This window comes from Rosa chinensis, chromosome 1 (assembly GCF_002994745.2).
Source record: "Rosa chinensis cultivar Old Blush chromosome 1, RchiOBHm-V2, whole genome shotgun sequence".
In the NCBI taxonomy this organism is placed as follows: Eukaryota; Viridiplantae; Streptophyta; class Magnoliopsida; order Rosales; family Rosaceae; genus Rosa; species Rosa chinensis.
Genome location: NC_037088.1, coordinates 9,052,353 through 9,076,569, shown reverse-complemented (window position 1 = coordinate 9,076,569; position 24,217 = coordinate 9,052,353). Strand labels below are relative to the sequence as shown.

Here is a 24,217-nt window from a genome sequence, read left to right as displayed (position 1 = left end):
ATATACAAAGTGACAAACTAATTTATCTGGGTGAATATTCAATGCAATACATGTGTTAGTGTAAGTATATAATTCGCATTCCTCCTTTTAACAAAGCTCTACTCTTGAAGAAGCCCAAGTCATGAGTTTATTCATTAAGCCCAAGTGTGATGAAGCCAAATCTGAAGACCATGATTGTTTAATTGCCATCTTCTTCTCCATCTAAAGTCAACTGCAATCTGCTTCTCCTCTCTTCTCCTTGCTGTCTTGTCGCAAAAGCAAAATTGAAGATCAGAAGTCTTTTCAACATCATGGATCAGGTAAGCTCATGCAATGCATCTCTTTCACAAAGTCTTGGGTTTTTCAATGGCTTCCATTCTTGTGTCAGCCATAATTAAGGGATTTGGGTGTTGGCTTCTAAGATTGGTTTTCCCAATTGAAATTTGGGTATGGGTTTATCTTTGCAATCTGAAATTAAGGGTATGACTTTATCTACTCCAATTGTGCTTAAGGGTCTCTTGAGTAAACTGATTTTCTTCATCCTATATATATACTAACAATTTCTGCTCGTAATAAAGTAACTCGATTTAGTTCAATCGACAATAACAACTTTACTACTATTACGAGATTCGTTACTTTCTAAAGGGTTTTTTTTGCACCAACAGTGTCTGGAGACTTGGGTGACTGACAATATGATACCCAGACTCAATTTTTCGTATCAACGTCGTACCTGCTGTCAACTTCCGTCACGGCACCGTTAATTTTGACCATATGCGAGACATGTGAGTTGCATAATGAGGGCAAAAAAGTCTTTTTCCCTCTATTAAATCCTAAATGAATAAATTCAAAATTAAAAATAAAAACTTACTTTGTTTATTAACCAAAGATCCCAATCCGAGGGGGGGGGGAGGTTTTTTGCGTTTTCTTTGTTGACTCGCTAACTGCGAGTGTGGAGTGTTATGAAATTCAGAAATTGGGATCTCTAAATTTGGGGAGAGAGCCGCAGCGGTGGTCGGGTTGGTCTCGGCCGCCCAAAACTGGGGCTGAGAAGACCGGAACTGGGCTAGGGACGAACCTGAGTTCCGGCCAGTCGAAGTTGAACTGCGGCGAGGAGGGGAAAGAGGTTATCTTTTTTGAACCCATGACGCCAGATTCGGGTCTTTTAGGGAATGGTGAGGCGGCTACTGATCTGGTGGTCTTCGTTTGTCAAGTCGCGAAGTGAGGAAGGAGAATAGAAGGGGAGAAGCTTCATGGATTTCTGGCGAGCTTTCCAGATTCTGGCCATTTCGAGACCTTCAACCGGTGGCCGTAGCTTCCTCTTGACGTTGTGGACGTCCTTGTGGTGTCGGATTGTCCCAACAATGAAGCATGAGTGAGAATCGAAGGAGATATGGTGTAGGGATTTCACGGTGGGTTTTCTTCCTTTTTCGGCGACCTTCTATTTCAACTTAGATATCAAAATTGGTCTACTTGTCGAGCTCTACATGCTTCTGCACTTGAATTTCAATTTGGTTGAGATTAATTTGGAGAAATTGAGATGTTTTGCAGGTTCGGCCACCGTGTGTGGCTATTGTGCAAGTCGGTGATAGTCTAATAGCTTTGATCACTTCTACTAGCATAATTAACTGAAATTGAAGAAGTGGGTGGGTAGAAGACAAATCACTGGAGTTGAGAGGCAAAAAGTTGCCTACTGCTAATGTCAAGCTAACTGAAGTCAGCCGGAAAGATTCAGAGATAGATAGCAAACAATGGACTTCCAGGCTGGAGAAGTGCCCTTCGAAGAGATTGATCCTCCTCGAATTCAGAACTGGTTACCTTAAAGAGAGAGAGAATTTAAGGAATTGAGTATTCTTAAAATAATAATAATAATAATAATAATAATAATAATAATAATAATAATAATAATAATAATAATAATAATAAATAAATAAATAAATAAATAAATAAAGGAAAAGAAATTGAGGGCAAATCGGACTTTTTAACCTCATTTAACCAGTCACGTGTTATGCACGTGATTAGATTGACGGAGACGTGACAGAAGTTGACAGCAGGTACGACGTTGATACGAAAAATTGAGTCTGAGTATCACTTTGATAACTTTTCAATTTTTGGAAATTATTCTATGCACCGACGGTGTAAGTGACCCAACACTTATAAAATAATTTCAACCCTTGATATTTATTATCAACTTTATTTTTAATAAACAAAAAGTGTATTTAATGCAATCTAACCATTCATTTATGTTGGTGCAAGTGCACGGCGGTGCTCTGAATAATCTCTCTTCAATTTTGGTATCATATTGTTAGTTACCAAAGTTTCCAGACACTGATGGTGCAAAAAACTCCTTTCTAAATTACATGGAAATAGCCAAAGCACTCTCAACTAGGAGGGCGTTTCATTTCTCCATTATGAATAACGAATTCAAATCAAATACCATGATAACAGTAAGTTCATGATAACAATAAGTTCTCAATGCTCAACCATAAGGAAATAGCAAGTGTACATACCTCAAAACGAAGCTCACGTTTTTCACGCCATGGTATCTTTCTCCAATGTCCACTTCACAACTTATTTATATCCTTGTACTGTGCACGAAGTGGATGAGCTTTGGGGTGGCATTAATTACAATGACACACAGACGGATAGACTCGACAAAAATGAATAATTTCAACTACGAGTCCACAAAATAATTTAGTTGGGAATATTAATGCCTTCGATTTTAGAAACAAACAGAATACAGTTCGAAACAACACAGACAATTCCCAAATAGGAGAGAATGAGGATCAAATAGTGGACTCAATCAAATTAGAGAAATGAATGAATTCAACTATCGAGTCTGAAAGAACTATTCAATCACTTGATATTAACAATATCCAACCAAGGTCAGATATCGAACAGTTCGAAGTAAACTCTTAAAAGAGAGATGGTCCCAAGGTAAGGGAATCATAAGATTATAAATAAATTACAATGACCTTGAACTGGAACCAAATATCAAATTCGAAGAATGTTTGGAAATTTCGTCACAACCAAAATCAAACTAAATAGAGATTTTCCACAAACTAAATGATTTCAAAATTCCTTTTCAACACCAGATTGCAAATCCCACAACCTTGTCGAAATGGTTCACGCTCAAACTAATTAATTTTAAATTATTTGCCAAATCACTTGTAAAACCAAAATCTACGTATAGCTTGAAAGAGGTTAAAGTACGAGCAAATATTTATAACACAAATTTGGAGACCAAGGTTTGAAAACTAAATTTGGTGAAACACTCTAAATTTCAAAATAGATACCAAATTGAAAATAAGTTGGTTTACTATCATAACTATAAACACAGTTTCAAAATTTGGTTCAAAGACTTAAATTCCCGTAGTCATCGAAATTGCAAAACCACTAACCAAGTAAATTTGCATTTAATCAGATTTGAATACAACTTTCAAATTCCTTGTAAAACACCTTGCAAAATGCTACACCATGAAAATGATGGTGTGTCCCCAAGTTCAGCTTCCTAGAAGGAGCATTGTGGAAAATACTTTGCCTTGTATAGCTTGGCGGTTAGAGATTGAGGGTTCGAGATAATTCTCCATCGATCCTTGCTTACCAAGCATAGCAATGTTATAAGCATAAAGGTTTTTGAAGCCCATACCTCCTTCCTGTTTGGTTAAGCACAATCTTTCCTAGCTTCCCCAATGGATTTTTTTTCTTCTCATCTGTGTCACCCCAAAAAAAGAAAGCACATAATTGATGGATGTCATCACATAGGCCTTTAGGAAGCAGGTAATAATTCATTGCATAAACTAGCATTGTTTGAGCTACGACCTTGATGGCAATTTCTTTTCCAGCACAGCTAAGAATATTGGCCTTCCAGCTGATTAATTTCTTGGACAACCTTTCTTTGTTGTAAGAAAATTTTGCAGTCTTGGATTTACCAACTCTCAATGGCAAACCCAGATATTTATCATGCTCTTCCTCTCATTTTACTTCAAGGATGGTAGCTAGTTTGTGGTACTATAGTTCCAGGTTGAGATTTCTACTGAAAACTACACTGGTTTTTGGAAATTTACCCTTTGTCTAGACGCCTTCTCATAAATCCATAGGAGTTGCTTGAAGGCAAAACATTCTTCTACAGTAGTAGTGCCAAATAATAAATTGTCATTAGCGAAGAACAAGTGGTGAAGCGTTGGAGCTTGAGGGCACATTGTGAGGCCCGTGATGTGGTTTGATTGGACAGCATGTGTGATGAGCACAAATAGGCCTTTTGCATAAAGAATAAACAAGTATGGTAACAAAGGATCACCTTGTCTAATTCCTAGTATGGGTGAGATAGGGGGAGTTGGGTCTCCTTGTTGCAAGATTGAGTAAGTCACTGACCTGACATTGTTCATCACCATATTAATCCATGTTGGGTGAAAACCAAGTTTAGACAAAATTGCTTGGAGATAATCCCATTCTAGACGATCATAAACCTTACTGATATCTAACTTGAGAGAGAAGAAACCAATATCTTGATGCCTTAATTTGTGCATAAAGTGTGCCACTTCATTTGCCACTAAGGTGTTATCAGAGATGATAGGTCTCGAAACATAAGCACTTTAAAGGGGTGAAATGATATCAGGAAGCCACTACTTTAGTCTATTATCCACCACTTTTGAGGAGATACGACAAATCACATTGCTAAGGGCTATTGGCCTGAAATGTGTAGCTTTCTAAGGGTCTTTGATCTTTGGAATTAAGAACAAGTAAGTGAAATTGATATTGTTACAAAGTTCACCTGTTTTGAGAAAGCTTCTAACTGCCAAGTAAACATCATTGCCAACAATGTTCCAATATTTTTGGAAAAAGAAAGGGGACATACCGTTAGGTCCTGGGCTTTTTGAAGGGTGCATTTGGAATAGAGCATATTTAATCTGCTCCTCCATGTAAGGTTGCAAAAGGTCATTATTCATGTCAAATGTGACTTTTACTGGTGTTGCTTCTATTATATATGTAAAAGCATCCATATCACAACCCTCCATTGAGAAAACTGACTTGATGCATAAACTCTCGCAAGCGTACAAATCATGTCAAGTAAGGGAAATATTTTGACCTTAGTTTATCGTAATTTGGGGATTAGGTGTTGGACCTAACCAAGATAATCTGCGGTAGGATACTAAAAGCACACAAGAAAAATATAAAATAAAATAAAAACTATAAACAATCAAGGCACCAAGCCTTGGCAATGCTTGGCTTAGTTCATACCAAGCCTATTCAAAGCCACTAACTTGTAGCCTCAAGATTGGTATACACAAATGAGTAGATGGATTCAATGTTTGAGAGTTGATTTGAATTTAACAAAAAGTAATAAAATGCAAAGAGATTACTAAAAATGCAAAGAAATTAATAAAAGTGTAAACAATATGAATGAGAATGTCGGGTGCTAGGGAGGCTCCTTCATCCAAATCTCATGTGTCAGAAGCTAATATAATGTAGATGCAAATCTCCTACTTTGGCGGTAGTCGTATCCAAGGCGGTTCAAGGCTCAAGGACCAAAATTCCCTTTCATTGTATTCCTACTCCAGTTCAAGAGTCGTAGAAACTCACTTGACATAAATTAGAGCCGGTTCAAGGTGAAGGAATGGATGGATTTCAAAACTTTTAATTAGTGCGGAATTAGTTTAACCATTAAACTAATAACTAAACATCAAACTCATTCCTTTAACCCATGATTTTGGCTTATTATGATATGTATATAAACATAGCATGCTTAGTAAGGAAGAACAAAGAGGGAGTTTATGTTCTACTCACCCTTGGAGCGTGATCTCAATCAGATCCAAGTGAACTACCAAAGTTCTTCTCCTTGATCTCTCCTTGTATGTGTCTCTTCCACCTTGAAGCACCTTGGATCAAGAACTCCTTCTTGTGCTCCTTCTTGTGCTTGTAGACTCCTCCTTGATGTTACAACTAGAGTCACAAAAGGATGTCGCCTCTAAGGATCTTCACCAAGTGAATCAAGAGATGAAGAAGATGAAAGGAAAGGAAGAAATATGCAAGTGGTCTTGCTTCCTTGTGATAACACTAACTTGTGCAATTAGTCAAAGGGAAAACTATCTCTTTTCAACTAAAAGATGATAGTGTGAAGACACACACTTCCCACTTACTTGCTTACTCTCTTTGTCCATGCTTTCACATTTTATAATAGGAAATAACTCCAACTACTAAAAGTGAAATGTTGACTTTCACAAAGCCAATATGTTGGCTGGTCTATACATGCTATTGGGCACTAAAAATGTGTTAGAACAAATTTGTGGGCATGGATCATGAGAGAGTTTATGCTTCTAAGGCACGTTGTAGCAACGCTTTCCTTGAGACATTATTTGCCCCACTATCAAGTGTGCAAAGGGGAATAATCAAATATGCCTTTAGGATACAATGAAGCCCAGCACAATGCTGTTGTTGATCGGCGTCTTGCACTTACGAAGATCAACCTAAACACTCAAAAGAAGGTTTACAAGATGACTCAAGGTTACTAGACACTAATTGTGCACTATTAGTTTCTAGTAGTTTTATATGTAATAAAACAGAAAATGGCGAATATTTGGAGGCTTAGATCTTCTTAGGATCCTCTTGGGACTCTCTAGGATTTTCTTGGGATTGTGTAGGATTATCCCTTTTTCTGTCTAGAATGAATAGAATGAATCCTTTATATAGAAGTATATGTAACCCTTCAAAAGGTAAGGTACCTTTTCATTTGTATTATTTGATATTTGGTCATATCACTTCACTCAGATAAATCCAAAAGGTGCAAACTTAAATTGACACCTTTTCATTTCTTAATAAATAATTATATTATGAAAATCTCTCCAACAATCCTCCACCATTTTCAAAATATAAAGATATAATCAAAATATGATTTTAAAAACATTTTGAAAAATTCTTGAGCATCATCTTGGAAAGCTTAGTGCATAAACTAAGGTGTCTTGTGGACTTGAACCTTAGCTTAGTGAGAATACATCAAAGTTAAGTCAGAATGGCGAAGTGGCCTTAGCTTTGAACTTGCAATTCTATGTGACTTAACCGGACATATTTCACACACTATCTTTCTACTCCCTTTAAAGTGTTTTTACAAGCTGACACGTGGATTGGCCTTGTGTCTATATCCTATTTCATGAGTGCTCTAGAAACTAGTCCAAGTCGCATAGAAGGCTACAGCACCTTCACACTCATATAGGTAAGCATGTAGTACCCCTGTAACTATAGTACTTTCAATCATGCTTATTAAGAGAATTAACTCAACCTCCACCATACATTACAGGTACCAAGCACTACTTTACCTTTGGATGGATACTATATATATGTGGAAACATATGTTCATTCATTTACTTTAGTGCTTGCAATCACTACATATGATGTACTTTGCTCATTGAACTCAAGGCTTGATGTTTCAAGTGTTGAGTTGAGTTTCCATCATTGGTGATCAAAAATTTGGACTTCCCCATCCCATTTGATGTATCACCCATCAAATCCTTGTAAATTTAAAGATTTACAAGTACTTTGTTAATTGGTCAATCAATCTTAATCATGACCTTAGAATTAACGGTTCTCACCGTCATTTATAATTTATGTTTCATAGCTATGTCTCAATAATGAACCGGTAATCATCATTGTTATTATTTACTTGGCAAATGCCCTTTGATAGTGAAGACTATCAATGAATTTCTTATTCATAAACTTACGATCCGTCTAAAGTTTTGATTTGGATTTTCTATTGACATTTCAACTAGTATTATGCCAAACTCATCTTTATATTAGATGATATACTCATATTCAATACTTGAGTATTCACAGTCCATAATCAAGCCATAGACGCTTTCAAGCTTAATGCTAGCTTATTACTTTTTGATGGATATCATGCAATGTAACTTAATTCACAAAGGCTTTTAATAAGCTTGCATTTTCAATATACATATAATCAACTAGTTGCTATCCAAATAGGATCCAACTAGCACACAGAAGCAATTTTTTTTTTTTTTAATTATACGTCTTCAGTATACTGTATAGTAGAAGACAACGTACACCAGTACAATGGATTGTCGAACTTCTTCCATGAATTCGAATTTCTCATGGTTCAATTGATTAGTTAAGAAACCTTTCATGTTTCTCCATGCATCATCATGTATGGCCTGATGTGCAGTCTCAATTAGTACTATGTATGCATCTATTATAAATTCCCAGATAAAGAACTACTGCATATGACCTTATGAATTTTATCAAAGCCTTATCACCCGTGCAAACCCTGACTTTCTGAAGAATATGCATGCAGTCTATATCTGTAACTCCTTTAAAGAAGTACATTTTCGTCAATCATGGTACAGATCAAGTTCTTCCTAAACCCTATTCTGTCCATGGATAAGAACGGACATCATGCAGTTGGATCATAAACTCATACCCCCACACATATGAATAATTAAATGTAAAGAATAGTTATGACTTTTACAAGAGTCCTTATCGACCTCTAGATGATCTAAACTTTCACTGCTTCCAATCCATTTACCACATATAATTGATATCACAAAAATCATATAACCACCATTTAGAAACCAACTGTTTTATGAAACAAGATGACCAAAACACGACCCTTAGTCATAATAGACTGATATATACAATTATAAATCAAAGCAGTACCTCGATGCATGTTTTAAACTTCTGCACATACATAAAACAGCTATATATAAAACCGATTGATTTCAAAATATAATATATACTTTAAATGTATGCCATAAACATATGTATTCTTCTTTTTGCTATCTTCCTCAGAACGAGATCCCATATATCCTTCTTGTACGTTGTTTTGTATACTTCATATACATCAAACAACATATCGATCTTCTTCTTTGTTCTTGTGTATATTATATATACATTGAACACCCAACGTCTAGCCGATAGAAGATTTATTATCCATGAATCAATCTCCCTTCGTATGAGGCCAGATTCCATATTGTCACTAAATGACAATTACTTTTCCATTGGCTTCGCGTGTGTGTGTGTATATATATATATATATATATATAAGTTGTACATTGATCATATAGGAATCTTGAGTTGTACTTGTGCGTGATGTATATATGGCACATGCAACAATCCAATTATGAATTCAAAGTTTACATGCAAGGTTATTAAGTGTTAGGCGTACCTGTAATTTCCAGAATTTAGAAATAGTTAGAAATCTTACGATTTTCCTGGTTTGATAAACGATTGCCTGCGTTTTCTTTCCAAATTCGACACTCGGCCTTCTCGAACTTTCAAGTTATGGCAGAAACTCTCCATGATATTCAGCCTTTTCCTTATCATGCCTGTAGCTTTTAGAGATTTAACAATAAATGAAAAATGAAAGATTCTTACATCATGTTCATATCGATACTTTTTCTCCTCTCTTGAATTAGGCTCCACCAGTTTTCAAACTTGGGCATAAACTCTCTAGAATAAAATTTTCCATTGGCTAAAATAATGTCTCAAGATTGTTAGAACAAATTTGTGGGCATGGATCATGAGAGAGTTTATGCTTCTAAGGCACGTTGTAGCAACGCTTTCCTTGAGATATTATTTGCCCCACTATCAAGTGTGCAAAGGGGAATAATCAAATATGCCTTTAGGATACAATGAAGCCCAGCATAATGCTGTTGTTGATCGGCGTCTTGCACTTACGAAGATCAACCTAAACACTCAAAAGAAGGTTTACAAGATGACTCAAGGTTACTAGACACTAATTGTGCACTATTAGTTTCTAGTAGTTTTATATGTAATAAAACAGAAAATGGTGAATATTTGGAGGCTTAGATCTTCTTAGGATCCTCTTGGGACTCTCTAGGATTTTCTTGGGATTGTGTAGGATTATCCCTTTTTCTGTCTAGAATGAATAGAATGAATCCTTTATATAGAAGTATATGTAACCCTTCAAAAGGTAAGGTACCTTTTCATTTGTATTATTTGATATTTGGTCATATCACTTCACTCAGATAAATCCAAAAGGTGCAAACTTAAATTGACACCTTTTCATTTCTTAATAAATAATTATATTATGAAAATCTCTCCAACAAAATGTGTCTTGGGCCTTCATTCAAGTCTCACTTAGTGAACCGCAAGTCCACACCAAAACCCGACAATCATTTAGGCCCAATAGGTTCGGTTTTACCTAAAAAACCTAATTATGTCCAAATAATAATTCCAATTAATTATTTGGTCATAACCAACTCTTGTTTAATCTCCTTCATATACAATCTCAAGGATCCACTTATATGGTGTGCGATCTCTTAGATTCTAATTAACAAGGCAGTGAAGTTTATAGAACCATTCTATTTTGTTTACGAATCAAAACTCCATTTTGATTCTCCCTTGTTATTAGGATCATATATGTTTATGAGTCCTCGGGGACTTCACAAGTCATGAGTGACATCTTGCAACATATCATGACTACCCTAGTTAATATAGAATTACAAATAACCTATTCAATTGGAATTACAATACAATACGGTCCTTCTCTAACACGATGTTCTAAATCACATCATTGGGGTATGGAATTGATATGTCAACCCCCTAATGTGATTTCTATTCTTATGTGATTTCGGGCTTTATTTTTTTGTCTATTTTTTCTCTCAAAGCCCGGCCCAGACCTGGCGGTCCGAGTCGATCCGGTTCGGGTTTTCGGGCTTTCGGGCTAAAATTCCCAAGCCTACTCAGCTCCCTTATTAAAAAATACGTTTATGAGCCTTTCTATAAAAAAAAAAAAAAGTACGTTTATGATTTAAAAGTTGTTGATGACTAAAGACTAATAAGACGAAAGAAGACTTAAACTCAATTGGCCAGCTCGTCAACAAATATCACGATACCAAAAAGACTAATGCAAAAAATGACTTAAAGGATTACATGATAATAAAAGACTGAAAAGAAACCTAAGTGGCCAACTCAAGAAAACCAATCATTGATAAGTAACGTGACGGTGTGAATAACGTGACAAATTAACAAGACAATTTCTTCCTTTCACATTTAGCCTGAGGTAAGCTGAAAATCAAACATGGGTATTGTGAGGTGGTTGTTAGCTACAAATCTACAATATTGAGTATTACTAGACATTTAGTCCTATATAAAGACTCGCATAATGTGACTGGTCTCTCACACCCTTATTCTCAAAACAAAAACTAGCTACTACAGCATCTATAGGCTATAGCAATCTTCAATGGCATCCCTTATTACTCCAGATCAGTTCTCTGCTAACCAAGATGCCGAGGCTCTGCGAAAGGCGTGTCAAGGTATTGTAACAAGCAAAAGACATAGTTGTTGAATTGCATGCCAACTTTTCTAGTTTTTGGCAATTTATGCCTTGGAGTCAATTTGCCGTATTTTCTTTTTTCTATAATTTCATTTAAATTTTTCATTAAATTCACCTCCTGTGCTAGCATATGTCAGAGTAACTCCAACAGCTTCTCAATATCTTGATTTTTCTCTATTTTAGGAAAAAATTTGGCTATTTTGCTCCAACAGAACCCTAAAATAGAGATAGTGATGAAAGAAAAAATAAAATTTCCTATATTTACAGCAATCTGTAAATTAGAGAATTTGTTGTGTTGGAGTAGGAGTATTTTTGGAGATTTTAATTTTTACTTCTCTATAATAGAAGAATTATAGGGAAGCTATTGGAGATGCTCTGATGCCCTGTTTGGATTGCTTCGCTTTTAAAAAAAATCATTTTTTGTTCAAAATTTTAGATTTTATTGTGTTTGGTAAATAAATAAAAAGCAACTTTAACTAAAAGTTATAGGTCACTGGCAGCAAATTTTAGAAGCAGTCCAGAGGTTGCTTTAAAAAGCTGATGTGGATCAAAATATGCTCTACAGTTGTTTTATGTACTGATAGCACTTTTAAAAATATTATTTATCAAACACGAAACTGTTTTAATTCACAGCTGATTATTCTTACAACATAGCAGCATCAGATTTTTTTTTTTTTTTTTTTTTTTTTTTTTTTTTTAAGTCACAGCAATCCCAAATTAGCCATGAGAACACTTACAAAGTTTCTATCCCAATACGATATTTTTGTGATTTCATATCAACAGAAATGTGTTAATGGTGTTGCTTAGATTATTACTTTTGTAATTGATGTATGCTAGCTAATATGCGCATGAATTTATGTTGTTTTAATTAATTTATTTTTGTTGGTTACTCTTATATAGGGTGGGGGACTAATGAGAAGGTCATCATCTCCATACTGAGTCATAGAAGTGCAACTCAAAGAAAAGAAATCAGGGTCGCTTATGAACAACTTTATCAAGAAGATCTTCTCAAGCGCCTTGAATCTGAGCTCTCTGGTGATTTTGAGGTATCATTACTATATAACATTTTGCTGCATATCATCAGATTATTGCAAAAGAAATATCATATCCCAATCTACTTCTGTTCACTAGTATATATGCTACTAAAGAACATTTTGGGATGACATGTATAGAGAGCGGTGTATCGTTGGACATTGGATCCAGCTGATCGTGATGCTGTTTTGGCTAATCTGGCCATTAAGAAACCTGATGAGACTGACTACAATGTCATCATCGAAATCTCCAGTGTTCGGTGTCCTGAAGAGCTTCTAGCTGTAAGAAAAGCTTACCAGCTTCGCTACAGGTGCTCCTTGGAAGAAGATCTAGCTCAACACACCGCTGGTGATATCCGCAAGGTACATGCTGTTGGACAATTTGACATGTTATGCTGCCGAACTGTAATTTTCATTTCACCTTCCAACCGGAATCGGTTGGTCAATGGATCACGTACATAAACACAGGAGTGAAAGCAAAAGGAAGAGCATAGGCAACTTTGAGTGCCCGTTACAGTTGATAAATTGTATTATTAATGGTGCTTTTGGCTTATGGTGAATATTGCAGCTTTTGGTTGCTTTGGTGACTGCTTACCGTTATGACGGTAATGAGATCAATGAAAAGTTGGCAAGTTCAGAAGCTAATATTCTTCACGATGCAATCAAAGAGAAGTGTTTTAATCATGAAGAAATTATTAGGATCCTGAGTACAAGGAGTAAGACACAGCTCATGGCTACATTCAACAAATACAGAGATGACCATGGCAGTTCTATCAGCAAGGTAAGATAAGATGATCATTGATGTGAGGCTTACTTAGACTACCCGATTTCGGATTCACATTCTCAATGTGTCAAAAAAGGAATTTACTTGATTGCTAATTAAAATATCTGAAGTGATTTTCGTGCTTTAATGATCTATCTGTTTTTGATTCCCTCTCTCAGAATTTATTGGGGGATGGGACTAGTAATTTCCAGAAGGCATTACACGTAGCCATTCGATGCCTCAATGACCCCAAGAAGTACTTTGAGAAGGTAGTAACCAAAAATTCATGTGTAATTCTCTCTCTTTTAGAAACAATTCCCTCCCAAACTAATATATTATCCCTGATATTCTGTGTAAAGGTACTACGCAATGCCATCATAGGGACAGGGACCGATGAGAATGCTCTCACTCGGGTGATTGTTACAAGGGCAGAGAGGGACTTGAGGGACATCATGGTGGTTTACTACAAGAAGAACAGTGTTCCTCTTGAACAGGCTGTGGCCCAAGAAACTTCAGGGGACTACAAAACTTTCCTCCTTACTCTGTTGGGAAAGAACTAAGATCCCTCTCTGAGCAAATTCGAATCAAGCTAGTGAGCTATGAATGATGCTGATGTTTTCTATTTGTGTTTGATGAGTGTTTATGTTCTATAGTGTGTCATTAGTTTCTTTGCATGCGGTATTCGCAGTGTGACTATCTGTCTATATCAATGTTCCTGGAGAGGGAGTTTTTATGTGAAAAGTGTATCTAATGAAGGAATTTAGAGTGCAATATTATACCAAGTTTTATTGTTGTAATGTCTTCAACAATGCACGCCAAAAATAATTCATATACTCAACTGGGGCAGAAATAAATGAAGGACTCCTCGCCACCACCAACATGAAATGTGAAATGGCCTAATACTCCTCTGGAGCAAGTCAGCAGAACACTTCACCACAAAATATGCATACACAAACATGATATGTGAATCTCCAAGCCACCTAAATCTAAGAACCCTTATAAATGCATTAAGGTAAAAGAAGATGACAGTAATATAAAAAAAAGAATTATCTGGTGAATGTTCAACAAAATTACGTAGCTCAAAACGTCAATCATAGAATTGCTAACTTGCCTACAGAAACATTTGAACATTTGGGGTCAATTTTCCTTTTTATCGATCTTGTCAAAACGAGGAATGAATTCCATACAATTGAACTTACTTTCCTAAAGAAAATTTGAATCCAAGCACCGCAAGTGGCAACTATTAGGAAGGGACCATTCTATCTGTAGCTCCTTGTTGCTGTTCAAAATTCTTGTCTTTTATCTGTACTGCTTCATGGACCCAAGCTGGGGGTAAATATCTTGTTTGCAGCCACCCTATCCTTAGTATCAGCCCAACTCTTAAGACTGCTTGGGAACTCTCCTGTCAATGTCAAAGAATGTGAGCCTATTGACAGTACACCATTGTTCAAGCCAACATGCATGCTCCACAGTTTAGTATGGTTACCCATTACCAAATCAAGTCTCCTTGGCCACAGAGCCTCTGTCAACCTAAGACTCACGCTTACTCTCTTTATCTTCGTCCTCCGTCATCTCAATCCATCATATGCCATTTACAATCGATCACCGTTTGCAAGTTCAGAATCAAGAATGGAATTCACATCAATAGAGGAACCAGGAGAGAGTTTCTGCAATCTAAGGCGGTGATGGATAGGAGTCCGATATAGTTTCTGCAAATGAATGTGGAGATTGATCAGAGTCAGAGACTTATGCAGAGAGTGTCACCAAGTGAAGCTGGGATTTCTCTCTTGACCGTAAAAGTTGGAAAGATACTGATTCAACCAGTTACTTGACCAAATTGATCAGTTAGTTTAAATTCTTTTCTGATTGCGCTGGGATGTACCTGTTCGAAATATGTACCAGTTGATAGAATTGAAAAGCTAGAGTTCATATTGAAATTGAAGAAAACCAGCAAGAGAATTGTGGAAAGTTTTCTTGTATTGCTTCAAAAAATAAGCTGATTACAAGAATGCAAATATATACAAGGAGGAAAAAACAAGCAGCCATACTTTTAACCTCAACTCTACCCATAACTATGCTTAACAACTCTACTTTAACAACTAAAAGTAAGGTGTGAACAGTGGAAGTTAATGTACAACTCAGTAAACCAGAAAACTAAGTCAAACAGTAAACTAGGCCATGCTAGCCATATTGCAGCCATACTGCGCCATACTGCTACTGCCGATACTCCCCCTCAAGCTGGATCAAGAGGATTCATTGATCCAAGCTTGCCCAAAATCCTGAGAAACTGAGCAGTGGGAAGAGATTTGGTGAAAATGTCAGCCAATTGATCATGGCTTCAGGTGAAGTGAGTATCAATGATCTTGGATTGAACTTGAGCTCGAATGTAGTGACAATCAACTTCTATGTGTTTGGTTCTTTCATGAAAAAACGGATTAGAAGCAATATGCATTGCAGCTTGATTGTCACAAAGGTAAGAAAGTATTGCTAACTTATATGATGTCGCTATTACTACTACCAGTTGGCAATATACTAGAAAAGAAAAGACAATATAAATAACACTTTCATGTTACTCACATTGAGTTGTACATCTATCACAGGCTCAGAAACAGAGTTTGATGCTCTTGAATACGAACCTGGATCTTCTTCCTAGCCTTCTCAAAAGTCAGGCAGATCAAGATAATTAGTTTTTTTTTTTTTTTGAAATAGAAGTTGATATCATTAGATCAACAGCAAAAAAGCTGTAGTCTACCAGAACTTACATAAGAAATCTGGCAAGAAAATCCGGAGAACCTACCTAAGCTAAAGCACACTATTAAGGATCACTGGGACGCTCACATTTAAGTGAGCCTATACAAGAATGAAAAAAACTCGCATCCTACGGAAAGAAATCATTCAACTAGCCCTCACTTGCCAATCACGCAATTGTGGTACAAACAAGAAACTAGAAACGTCATAGAAGACTCATAGAAGTTTATCCAACCTCACACAGGCTCAATACCCTAATACATTAGGGCCCAGCTTGCCTCAACTTGGGTCCAAGCTCGTAAGCCCAAGCCCAAATCGAATCTTGTCCAACAGGAAGGTTTTCCTGCCCCATCAGCTTAAGCCCATAAAATTGAGCTCACAGATTTGAGCCCAACAACCCAAGCTTAACCCCAGGCCCAAGGGCCCAAGGCCAAACCCGAGCCAAGAGGGCAGAAACCCTAGGCCACTACAGCCGTGCCACCTCCGCCGCCGTAAGGCCCTCCGGCGACTAGCCCATCCTCCACAGCCTCAGAACTTCGAGCAGAACCCCCGGTGCGACTCAAAGCTAAACCACCAGCCAAATCAAATCACTGCAGAGATCACAGACCCACACTCTGCAATCCGATTACCTGCACAGTAGCCGGCGACTCGTTGATTCCTCCGATGACACAACGATGCAGCTCTGCCAATTTCGAGCACCTGCACAATAGTCGAAACCAGGGAGATCGAAGTCGTTCGCAATCCACCTCCCCCACGCCGACACCGTAGGACTCGCACGGCTGGATCGAACCCAGAAAAAACCACGGTCAGAAAGGCCTCCAATTCAAAAGACCTCTCGCCGCAACCCACGATCGATGCTGAGGATCCGCTCCGCGCTGCCGCCTAACCTCGCAGCTCCACGGACGCCTCCTTGCTTGAAGGAAGAACGTCGCCGCCAGTCGAAACCTAGGTTTCGAAACCAAAGTTTCTCCGAGAAGCTCGGAGACGCTTTCTTGAGAAGTTTTTTGTATTTGATGAGCCTTGGGTTATAAGATATATTAGTTAAAGCTCTTGCTGACATAAAGAAAAAATAAAGATCTGAAGATATTTTATTCAAAATGATTGTTTCAAGTACAAACTTCAACCACTTAAGATATAATAGGTATAGGGTTGGAAAGCTTGGCTGATTGAGACTCTTCTCTACCTGTACGTGTTCTTGTGTGTGTGTGTGTGTTTTTTTTTTTTTTTTTCCAAACGTAAAAAAAGATACCAATTAGTAACCCAGAAAAACACAAAAACACAAGCAATCAGAAAATACTAAAAGCCAGCCGCACTTCACAATATCCAACTGATTCATCATAATAGAAGAGATGGACTGGTCCCTAGAATAGCAGCAACTGGAGCAAACAATACACTTGATCCTAAAGCCATTCCACTCCCAACCTCTTTTCCCATTTTCTATCACCCATTTTTAGGTAATTCATAATTCCAGACATTGTCAGAAGTTTAGGGTATATAGACTAATGTTCTCTTGACTGAACCTGGAATGTTAAGAGGAATCCCCTGATATTTCAACATTAAGGTTTCCTAGTAAAATTCCTTCAACTTCAATTGGTATGAATAAGTAAAATGAACAGATTGATTAATTTGACTCATGTGTGGAATCTATCACACATTAATGGTCAATATATACTATTTTCAATAAATTTTTTTCCATGTATACTACAACTTTGACCCTAAATGCAGCTTATATACAAAATAGAAATATTAGTTACCTCAACTTGAAGTCCTTTTCTTTTGCATAAAGCTTTAAGAGCAACATCGCATCTAATACCTCTTTCGTTGAACCATTCTACAATATCCGAGATAGAGCTTGTAAGAAAATCAGGTTCCGCATCTTGAAAATTTTGTAGGCTAATTGTGGACTGCAAAGGTCATAAAATGAAAAATAACATAAGAAGACTTCAAACTATCTTAGTTCAAATTTGTAAACAAAAGTTGCATATTTGTGTCCACTTAGCTAGCACAAAACACAGGCAACATCTTTTTGGACTTCAATTAAAAATGAAGATGATGTTATTAGCAGAACTTTCATATTTAAATAGCAAAAGTGAGAAAAGTAGAACAGATGGCAGTAAAAAAGTCCACACATGCCTGAACACCATATACCGAGAACAACTCTATTCTCATTATCTCCAACTGGTATAGTGTTGAGCAATTCTTGCTTCGGTCACTTTTGGAACTAATGCTCACTCCTTTTCCATCTAAACAAAAATTTAATTTTGGTTAACTTGAAATGGCCAGCTAATGTCAATTGTAAGAATGAACAAGCCAGAACAAGATTTTCTCCTAATTAGAATTCATCAGCAGACTGATTGACATTGATACTCAACTATTAATGTAGAAATTAATGACCACAAATATGGATTTCATGATACAAACGTGCAGAGTTGGAAAAGAAAATGGCAACAGAAAATACCAAATTGTTCACCCTACCCATGTATAGAAAAAGCTCATTTTACTCAACCCATGGTCTGATGTACCAGTTTTAATTAGATACGCATTACAATACTAAAGGAAAAATACCTTTCTCATCCGAGTTGTAATAGTCGCTATCCTCATAATGAAATAGTCTTCTTACATAAAATTCTTCATCAGCAAAAGCAAGTATGAGGCATCCTAAAATAGAAACACCATTTGATGGGTGATCCATTTTTCTGTCATGTCTGATATTGATGGCCTGTGAAAAACATGCCTAATGGTAAATGATCTATAATATGTGAAAGCAATGTCAAAACAGACCCGAATATTAAATGATTTTTTTCCTATATCATATCAATTTTTTTCATAAGAGTTAAGACCATATCTATTCTACACTACTACACAAAATGCTTCACACGACGGTTTAAAACTGTCGTCTCATGTTTTGCATTTCTGTGGTCTATCGAGGCGTCGTCTGATGAAAGGCTGTCACACGACGGTTTTCAACCGTTGTATACCGATCATTGGGTCGACGGTGTGTAGCTAAATCCATTGTCTGATGGATCGGCAGATCTGTCGACATGCTGTCGACAAGCTGTCGACAGAAATTTGCCGTGGTGCGACTTCTATTCATACCACGGTTTTTAGGATTCTAGCCTTGTCTCTTTGTTGTTCAGAAGTCAGTTTTATTTTTAAGACGTTGTGCAAATTGCATACACATGACAGTTCTTCCAACATAAATGTGGTGTGACTAATTCAGTGTATATGTGCTTTCATACAACACATATAACTCTAACCGTCGTACCATGACATTTGAGACAATGATATCATTAGAAACCGTCGTGTGAATTATAGAAAACTTTGTCTGATTTTAACCTATAAACCTCATCAGCTTGACATATTTTCATTTTGTTGTCCAATGACAAGAATTATTCATATTCAATGCTGGAATCAAAATACCAAGATCGGTGGAAGCCTTGGCATTGTTGCATGGTTTACGGTTTGCGTTGCACGTGGGCTTCCTTAACTTGGAGGTGGAAGGTGATGCTCTTTCAGTCATTAGTAGTTTCAATAATAGTTTTGAAGATTTGAGTCTTGAAGGACATATTTTGGATGAAGTTAAGTTGTTAGTTCAGTCTTTTAGTTCATGTAGTGGGCACTTTGTGAAACGGGAAGGCAATGGAATTGCTCACCGGTTAGCAAAGGAAGCCTTAAAAATTAGTCAGCCTTTTCTTTGTTTGGAGTCGGGGCCTGAGTGGCTCCATCAGTGTGTCAATATGGACTTTCAGTGTGAAGTCTAGTATGGAAAACTTTGGGCATTTCATCATCTTGGTGGTTGCTTACAGTCTTTCCACAACTCATTGTAATTGATTCATAGTCAATGAAGTTCTTATTTGATCAAAAAAAAAAAAATACCAAATAAATAGTCATTTATCAATATATATCTAATATTTTTATAATCCACAAAAATGTACCTAAATGGATTTGACAATGCTAATATTGTATGCACAAAAGGAGTATTTTCAATAAACTCCCATAGCAAAATACATCCAAAGTACTTAAAGATTGTCAGGCCAACCCCAAACATAAATTTCAAGCCTATTGCACTTCAGACCTTCCAGGCCATGAGCTTCGGCATACTTTACAGGCCATGAGCTCATCACCTTGTTTTCTTTTTCTTCTCATGCTTTCTTGCTTCTCCCGCTCATCTTTAATTGGAATCAGTGGTGGCATTACTGATTTCAGGCTTTTGGCATGGACTTGATGGCAATCTTGGCTTAGTTGGGACTTCATCCTTAGGAAGAAATATAAAAGGTAAAGACATGTTACTAACTGATTCCCAAAATGTGGTACATCATTTCTTCTAGAATTGTGAGAGGAATGAGCTCTTTGGAAGGCTGCTGTACCTTTAGCAGTTGATTGTGATTGGGCAGCTCTCTTGCTTATTTCTTTACCGCCCTTGCAAGCTTCTCTCCTCTCTAGAGCATTGTATCTAAAAGAAACAATAGGTGCATATTACACAAACAAACTACACACCATATTATATACAGACTCCATCCAAAAGAACAAAGAATTATTTGCTGAAATAGATAGCTACCTTACAGAAAACAAAAAAAAGGAAAGAAATAAGCAACAACTAAGGAGCTCTTCTTATAATTGATAAAAGTACAGACTGCAGCGCTACTTGAATACTACACTAATCAATTTTTACCCAACAAAATTATTATGATTATCATCAGTGTGAACTAAAAAGTCAAAACATGTCAATGAATGCTCCACTATTCAATTTTTTACATAATTAAGCGCAAGTGCGCAACTAAACCCGAAATGTAACTACCTGCCTGCTACATTTTTGGTAAATGATAATCACAGAACTGTTATGTTCTAACATAGCAATATAGATGAAAATACATACCGCTTAGTGAAGATATTGCTTCGGGTACTGCTGGCATTTTGGTATTCCATCAGTTAAAGAAACAAGTTAATGGAAAACAAGGCCAATTCCTGTGGCAGAAAAAACAATAAACAGGAAGCATCGGAAACTATAGTAGGGTCATATAAAATGAAATCAATGGAGAAAATGGTTTGTATCTAGATAAATAAGCAAAGAGATCATGATTAATAGCAGTAGTTTCTGTAAAAATATAGTAACTTGGAGCCTTGATAAAACAAAGTTCACAATGAAATATGCTTTGCAGCTGCATTAAAAAATTCAAAGCTCTAAAGACCTCCATTTTCCGTTTCAAAAAAAAAAAAAAAAAGACCTCTTTTTTTAATACTTGCTTCTAGCTGCAAGGGAAAAGATATGGACAGGAGACTTGAACTGGGTAAAAAGAATAATGAGAAAGGACTTATTGCACCTGAATATGTAAATGGTGTGTCTTTTGCCTGAAGACTTGAACTAAGAGACAGATATCATGAATACCGGAGATTACCATAAACTATACTTCTCATTGGAAATCATAAATCAGGAAGATTGTTATCCACAGGAAGTCATTACACCTGATGAACAATTAGTTATCAATTGAATGTAACTGCTTGGAGATGCTTAAAAAGACCGTGGTCATGAAACACAACATACTGATTCCTTCTTGCCATCAAGATTAAAAGAATGAAACTAACTATACAAATGCAAAAGCTATATGCAAAACAGCAAAAGGAATACCAAGAATGCACCAAGTGCAAAACAAAAAAAAAAATCATTTTGTTATGGATGTATTAAGTTAAAAAATCAAGCCATTATACACTTAACCATGAGTAGCAAAACATTACTAGAACAAATATTTAGCAGCAAAACCTATATCTCTAAACCTATTGGCATGCAAAAGTCATAATGGCTATCAATGTGAAAAATGAAAAGATATCTTCCCCCCCCCCCTAATTTACCTTCTTTTTAACTACTATAGGGATCCACTTACTCTCTAAAAGTTCAGCACATTATACCTCAAATTGAGGTTTCCACACCACAAGGGCAGTCCTTTTAATATGCCAGCTTTCAACTAAGAACACATAATCTTCTACATCTGCAAGAACCATCCAATTATCAATTAGCAACAGAACTTACATAAAAACTGAATGCCAACCAGATAGAACCAGAGAGAGTGGGAAAGCCAGAGAGATGATCCTATGAGCATATGCAGTTAAGCTTTAATCAAGTCATCTTAAACAATCTATTGGGCATCAACAATGAAACCAATCAACCACAAAAAAAATTAAAAAACTTTGTCTCATCCACCAAATACAAAGTGTAAAGGTCTGCTAAACATAAACACTTAAAACTTACTAAAGTAACTTTAGTTTACCTCAACTCTGATTAGTATATAGTTTACAAAGATGCATGTAAAGTATAGTAGTGAAGGTTTCACCAAAAAAAAATAGTGGTTCCCTTGTCTTACCTTCAAGAACATATAGTAAAGCTCAGGGGATTTAAAAATCTCAAATACCTGTATACAAACCAAGTCATTCAATAATATTATAAAAAAGTAAAATTTATACCATATCATTAACACCCACAAAGAAAAAGCATCAGATAATATTACCTGAATTGGATTAACTATGCCAAAGATATCGATTGAACTACTACACAACACCATTGAAGCAACACACAGCATAGAAAGCCCTCCAAAATATATAATTTGTGTGACCTGAGGAAAAACTGCCTTCATTTTCTTCTTTTTCAAATTGGTCGCAGAGGTCAGTGTAAGCAAGCTTCTTAAACCTATATTCTCCCACAACTCTGCATTGCTTGCTTTCACAAATAGAATTGCAGGGAGGACCTATAATACGTTTATATACAAAATAACCAAGAAAGTTCAGAATACACACAACCAAACCACTAGAAACTATAATGTCAATGCAATACATGAAATTGAGTGGGGATTTAACACAATAAACAAACCTCATTCAGATAAGCAGACAGCGCAGCAGTGCTGAGCTGGGCTTTGTTAGATGTCGTTGGTGAGTTTCTCACTAAGATAAGCAATGACAAGAGCCATACATGGAGTCACCTAGCAATCAACCAAAATCCAAACCACAATCACAAACACCCTAAACCAAGCAAATAACTAGGGACTTTACATGAACAAAACTTGCTCACCACAGCTGAAATCCCAGATAAAATAGCGTTGATGACCACTATCTTCGCCACCATAATCAATATCTGCAGAGCATTGGGTACAACAGTGTCATTTTCACAAAAACAATAAAAAACCACATAACAAATAACACACCCAACCATTCGAAAATTGAAAGACTCAACTCACATTAAGAACAGCATACATAGTATGCCCAACATCCGAGGCATTAGTAGTGATCCTAGAAGCAACATCCTCAGTCTGTTTCGCCTTGGTGCCTTTAAATAACACCAAGTCCCTCTCCAGAACCTTCTCCCAGACATGAACCAGAACCCAAACCCAAAACGCAATGTTCAATGCAACCTCCCATAGTCACGCCTGCTGCCATAGATGGTGGACGAGCCTCGCCAAGACCAAAACCCCAAAAGCCAAGCCCTCATTTCGCAATCGCCGAAAATGGTAGCCAAAACCACTATTGATCTCTTAATTGAAGTAGTAGCAACTTAGTTACCTTCTTAGCCCAAATTTTGACATTTTTGCCTTCAATCTCAAATTCACAGCTCCAATGTTTGAATCCAATACTGAGACCACAAAATTCAAATCCCAGTTACCCATAGCTAAATTTCGAATCAAATACAGAGAAGTAGTCTCAACCTGAATCGCGATCAAAATCCTGAAGCCTGTCAAAAATCGACGCAAATCCCTAACCCTAACTAATCCGACTCCGATTTCGAACCCTGGCAATTCGAGGTCTTCTTTCTCTGATTCAACTCCACCCGAAAGCAATAACCACCATCGGCGAAAGATCTGAAGAACCCTAGAGAATTCTTTCCCTTCACTACTTCCCAGATCGAGTAACCAGATCGCTAGAGGCATAGATGGTTTTGGTCGAGGTTTGTCGAAGAGAGACAGCTTTGGTTGGGGTTTGTCGAAGAAGAGATAGGGTTGGGGTTTGTCGAAGAAGGGTTTGTCGAGGAGAGAGAGAAGTCAGGGTTTGTGAAGAAGAGAGAGAGCTCTGTCGAAGAAGAGAGAGTGTCGGGGTCTGTCGAAGAAAGGGCAGCGCATTTGTGAGGGTCTCTCATTATCGGGGTTAGCAGCCAGCATTCACTTCATGTCTTTGGCTGGGTAGTTGTGGAGTGAATGCCGCTTTCTTCTAGGGCTTTGTTTTTTTCTTTGTTTCTCAAGTACATTTTGGTCTAGATGGGCTCCATTTGGCATGGACACATGTATAAGCAATTAGTCGATGCATATGTACAAGTCATCAGACAATGGTTTTACATATAAGTGTTGTCTGAATGCCACTTCAAAATTTTCAATTTTGCCTCCTCACGTTGCCTGGTGAGAGGGAAATAAATTTGGG

The 24,217-nt window shown here is 36.9% G+C and overlaps 1 protein-coding gene across 1 annotated transcript; it reads left to right on the top strand.

Annotated features, from left to right (window-relative positions):
- Window positions 1–11,120: 11,120 nt before the first annotated feature.
- On the top strand, window positions 11,121–13,846 carry LOC112187356 (annexin-like protein RJ4). Its single transcript, XM_024326119.2, has 6 exons — window positions 11,121–11,261; window positions 12,182–12,327; window positions 12,454–12,675; window positions 12,881–13,093; window positions 13,255–13,344; window positions 13,435–13,846. Exons 1-6 carry the CDS (start codon window positions 11,189–11,191, stop codon window positions 13,633–13,635), a joined length of 945 nt encoding a protein of 314 aa, XP_024181887.1. The 5' UTR covers window positions 11,121–11,188; the 3' UTR covers window positions 13,636–13,846.
- The last annotated feature ends 10,371 nt before the right edge of the window (window positions 13,847–24,217 follow it).